We start from the raw sequence: 3,965 nt of genomic DNA on the forward strand, positions 1-3,965 counted from the left end.
GATGTCACATGCATGAACAAAGCCATTCAATACGTATATTTACAAGAGTTTGAGGGGACTATGAGCATAAGGCTATGAGCATATAACTATAATACATGAGATAAAAACCTCTCTAAAGACAAAGTATTTACGTACATTTATCAGTCAAAATATCTATTAAAACACTATAAGGGGAATACAGATATGCATAGTATCTCACTATTACTTCAAATATACATAGTAATATTTCTCTAAGCAAAATACGTAATAAGCTAATTCAGTTTATACAAGGTAATAAAGGAATCTCTGACATGCCTATAGACCTATTGTTACATTTGAAGTAATTCCCTGACACTCTACAGGGCATCTCCAATTGCCATCAAGACTGTGGGGAACCAGATCTATACAAATGGCAGAGGTCCAACTCCTAATTCATGGGAGACTTGGTCCCAGAGGAGGACTCATCCCCCATGGTCCTACCATGGGCTCGCTGGCTGTGGGAGTCCGCTGTGGTGTTTCTGCTTTACTGCTCCCCTGGCCGCTGTTCTTGAGGCCGATGTCCTCAGGGCTCCAGGGTCCCCGAATGAGGGTGCGATCTCGGCCCCACACCCAGAGTGTAGGGTCGTAAGCTTGGATCTCCTCACACTCCTCTGGGGTCACTCTGAGGTTCCAGTCCATGCAGCGGATGAACTGGTAGCGCAGCTTGTGGAACTGGGGGATCTTGTCGAAATTCATCCCGCAGACGAAGAAGAACATGTGTAATTTAGGCTCCTGGTTGTCCTCCTCCATGTCATTGGCCAGGTAGAGCGCCAGGAAGAAGTGGATCCTCTGGTACTGCCAGGGGAAGAGGCCGGCCCGGCTGAAGTAGGCGACAACCATGGCCAGGAGGTTCTTGTCAGAGGCCTTCAGGTTTACGTCCCAGGCCAGGAATCCTTTGATGACAGGGTCCTCAAGCAGCCTGGCGAAGGCCTCGTGGTGCTCAGGCAGTACTGAGGACAGGTGCTTCCTCTTCATCTTTCTCTTGAGGCCATAAGGCTTCTCCACAACACCTGTGTGGGTCAGAGGCACAGGGCCTAGTGGTAGCAGTGGTACCTGCTGCTCCTTTTCCAACAGGGACAGATACTCTCTCCACCTCTTGCGAGGTGGGAGCCTGATGTCTTCCCTGAGGGCTACATCCATGCACTGGGGATGTCCCCTCTCCTCATCTTCCTTAGCCTTTGGTGGCCACTCCCTCTTCCATTTGTGGCCACAGGACTGCGGTGAGAGGCTGAGGTTCCTCCTCAGGGCAGTGTCGGAGCCCCCGACCCCGGGTCTCTCCTCCTGCTGCATCTCTGATTCTAAATCTTTAAGAGAGGCGTTCTGCTTCTTCTGGACAGGCAATGGAGGCAGGAAGCAGGGTGCTAGACTAGGGACTCCAGTGACGAGGCCCACCAGGTCCTCCTGCGATTCATCCTCAGAATCTGAAGACCCATCTCTCTTCCACTTCTGAGCACAGACCTGAGGCAGCAGGCGGGGTGCTATCCAGACACCTTGTAGTCCAGGAGACTTCTTGAGTGGGCCAGGCATGGCAGTACACGCCTGTAACTCCAGTTCTTGGGAGGCTGAAGTAGGAGGATGGGATGGAAGGCTGTAGAGTCCCACTGGAAGCCTGGAGATGAGGCCAAAGAGTGGAGCTCCTCAGAAGAAAAGGGAAGTGAGCCCTCCTTCTTTTCCCTTTTTACCATTCTGGGTCCAATCCTCCCTAGGGTGGGTGTACTCCTCCCTAGGGTGGGTGTACTCCTCCCTAGGGTGGGTGTACTCCTCCCTAGGGTGGGTGATAATCCTTCCTAGTGTGGAGAAGAAGCTTAGTTCTTCCTGAAGACAGAAGACCTACTCTGGGGCGGAGTATGGTAGCATGTGCCTGTAATCCCCCGTAATCCCAGCACTGGGGAGGCTGAGGCAGGAGGATCATCTCAGGCCATCCCTGGGCTACATAGAGAGTTCAAACCCAGTGAGCCTGAGCTATGTACTGAGACCAAAGGTCTAAAAAAAAGAAAGAAAAAAAGGAGACCTAGACTTAGATGTGTCTGACTGAAATCAGTAGGCTTCCTGCCTGAATGAAATAGGAGGGAAATAAAGAAGGAAGGCTAACTTCTGTCTCTTTGGTGGCGCTTCAGTCTTCACCCTCACCTTGGATGTCATCTCCTGGCTTCCAACACAGAACCTCAGTCTGCTGGTGTGGACTCCCAGGGCATGCTACAGTGAACTTCGGGCCTTCAACTGGATCCTTCGTATCTCCAGTGCACACACAGCCCTTTTGCACTTTTCTAGACCTAACAATGTGGGCAGCCAGTTTAAACCAATCTTTTTTTTTTTTTTTTTTTTTTTAGACAGGGTCTCTCTGTGTAGATCTGGCTGGCCTTGAGCTCACCATGTAGCCCAGGCTTATGATCCTCCTGCTTCAGCCTCCAGAGTGCCAGCTTCACAAGCATGAGCCACCATACCTCTCTAAACCAATCTTGTAAAACTTCATATACTTATACATCTGGCATTAAATCTGACACAGATTTGGGCACTGGAAGTGACTCTAGGGGAGAATTGTAAAGATGAAATTTTTAAATGGCTTTAGTGGTTCCTGGAGTTGGCTCTCTAATTTGAGGAGACCTACAGACACCCTGGTCTCTCCTTATGAGGTAACTATTAATTTGCCACCTTTAACCATCTGAACTAGATTTGTGGTTATATAACAAAATAGAACAAACTAGATAATTGTATACAATAAATAAGCTCTTGATATGGTGATTTTTACCTCAAGAGGAGAAAATTTAGAACAGATTGGGGGAAAAATAGAGAAACAGAAGAAGAGATTAGAAGCAAGGCCAGAGGACAAAAAAGATCACACAAACTTTGGGAAACTGGTGAACAAGACAAGAGGAAAAGAGAGAAGGAAGAAACAAAAAACAAGAACAGAACAGAACAATAGCAAAGAAAGTAGAAACTGTGGTAACAATCATGTAAAAACAAGAACAAACAATCAAGAAAAAATAAAACAGAACAGGAATAAAAACCAAAAAAGAAGAAAAGAAAAGGAAAAAAAGGAGAAAGAAAGAAAAAAGTCCAATTGAAGATGTGTCTCTGCTGTCATTGTTAGACCAGAAGGCAGAGACCAGAAGGCAGAGTCCAGATCCAAGTTGTTTAATCCCAGTAAGCCAGATGTTGATTTATGGTGGGGTGGTGGATAATCCCAGCAAGCCTGGATTTTTAGGTCCACTGAAGTTCAGGCTGGTTTCTGGCTATGAGGCTGGGACTGGATTTGTTGAATCTGCCACAGTCCATGTGCCTCCTGCCAGCTTGAACTCTGCTCCTTGACCACCGTTGACTTGAACTCAGCACTCTCACCAAAATGCAAAGAGCCACTGAGCTGAGTTCTCAGCTCGATTGGTCCCTCTCCAAAATGGCTACCAGCCAATCGCCCTGATGTGGGTGATCTCTGAACCCAAATAACTCACCAGCTGCTGCAGTCCGCTATGTCCACTGCTGCATTCCGCTGGTGCGTTTCTCTGTGGAAGCCGCTGGGATCACTAGCAGTCACTTTGTGCCTGCCCTTTCCATACCATGAGTCCGAACTCTGGGACAAAGCCCCTCCTGCCATGTCCCTTTTCTTCACTGACGTCTCTTTTTCTTTCGGTTCTCCCCATGGACCTCAGTTCTCAATTGAGCTCCTTCCTGGGCCCCAGGAATCCACTTCCCTCCTTCTTCTCTTCTTCGTGTTGCTATATTACCATGTCGGACACCAAGTCCTAGAAAGGTTCTTTCTCTGTTGCGCCGCACTCCACCATCTTTCTCATCCTTTCGGAATTTTATGATATTATTATTCTATAAAACAAAGGCCCAGAATTGATCAAACCACAGAATGGAAAGAATAGGAGCAATTTCAGAGCTAAGGGAAGCTAATTGAGACCCAAAGAGAATCGGTTTAAATCTAATAGATAATTTAGAAAGAGCAA

The 3,965-nt window shown here is 47.5% G+C and overlaps 1 protein-coding gene across 1 annotated transcript; it reads right to left on the minus strand.

Moving 5' to 3' along the window:
* Positions 1-411: 411 nt before the first annotated feature.
* Positions 412-3,610, minus strand: LOC117284312 (speedy protein E4-like). The gene is made up of 2 exons (XM_033758952.1): positions 3,468-3,610; positions 412-1,627 (listed from the first exon to the last, which is right to left on the minus strand). The coding sequence occupies exons 1-2, from the start codon at positions 3,608-3,610 to the stop codon at positions 412-414; spliced, it is 1,359 nt and encodes a 452-aa protein (XP_033614843.1).
* Between the last annotated feature and the right edge of the window lie 355 nt (positions 3,611-3,965).

This window comes from Fukomys damarensis, unplaced genomic scaffold, assembly GCF_012274545.1.
Source record: "Fukomys damarensis isolate Sample0158 unplaced genomic scaffold, DMR_v1.0_HiC HiC_scaffold_5, whole genome shotgun sequence".
Classification (NCBI taxonomy): Eukaryota; Metazoa; Chordata; class Mammalia; order Rodentia; family Bathyergidae; genus Fukomys; species Fukomys damarensis.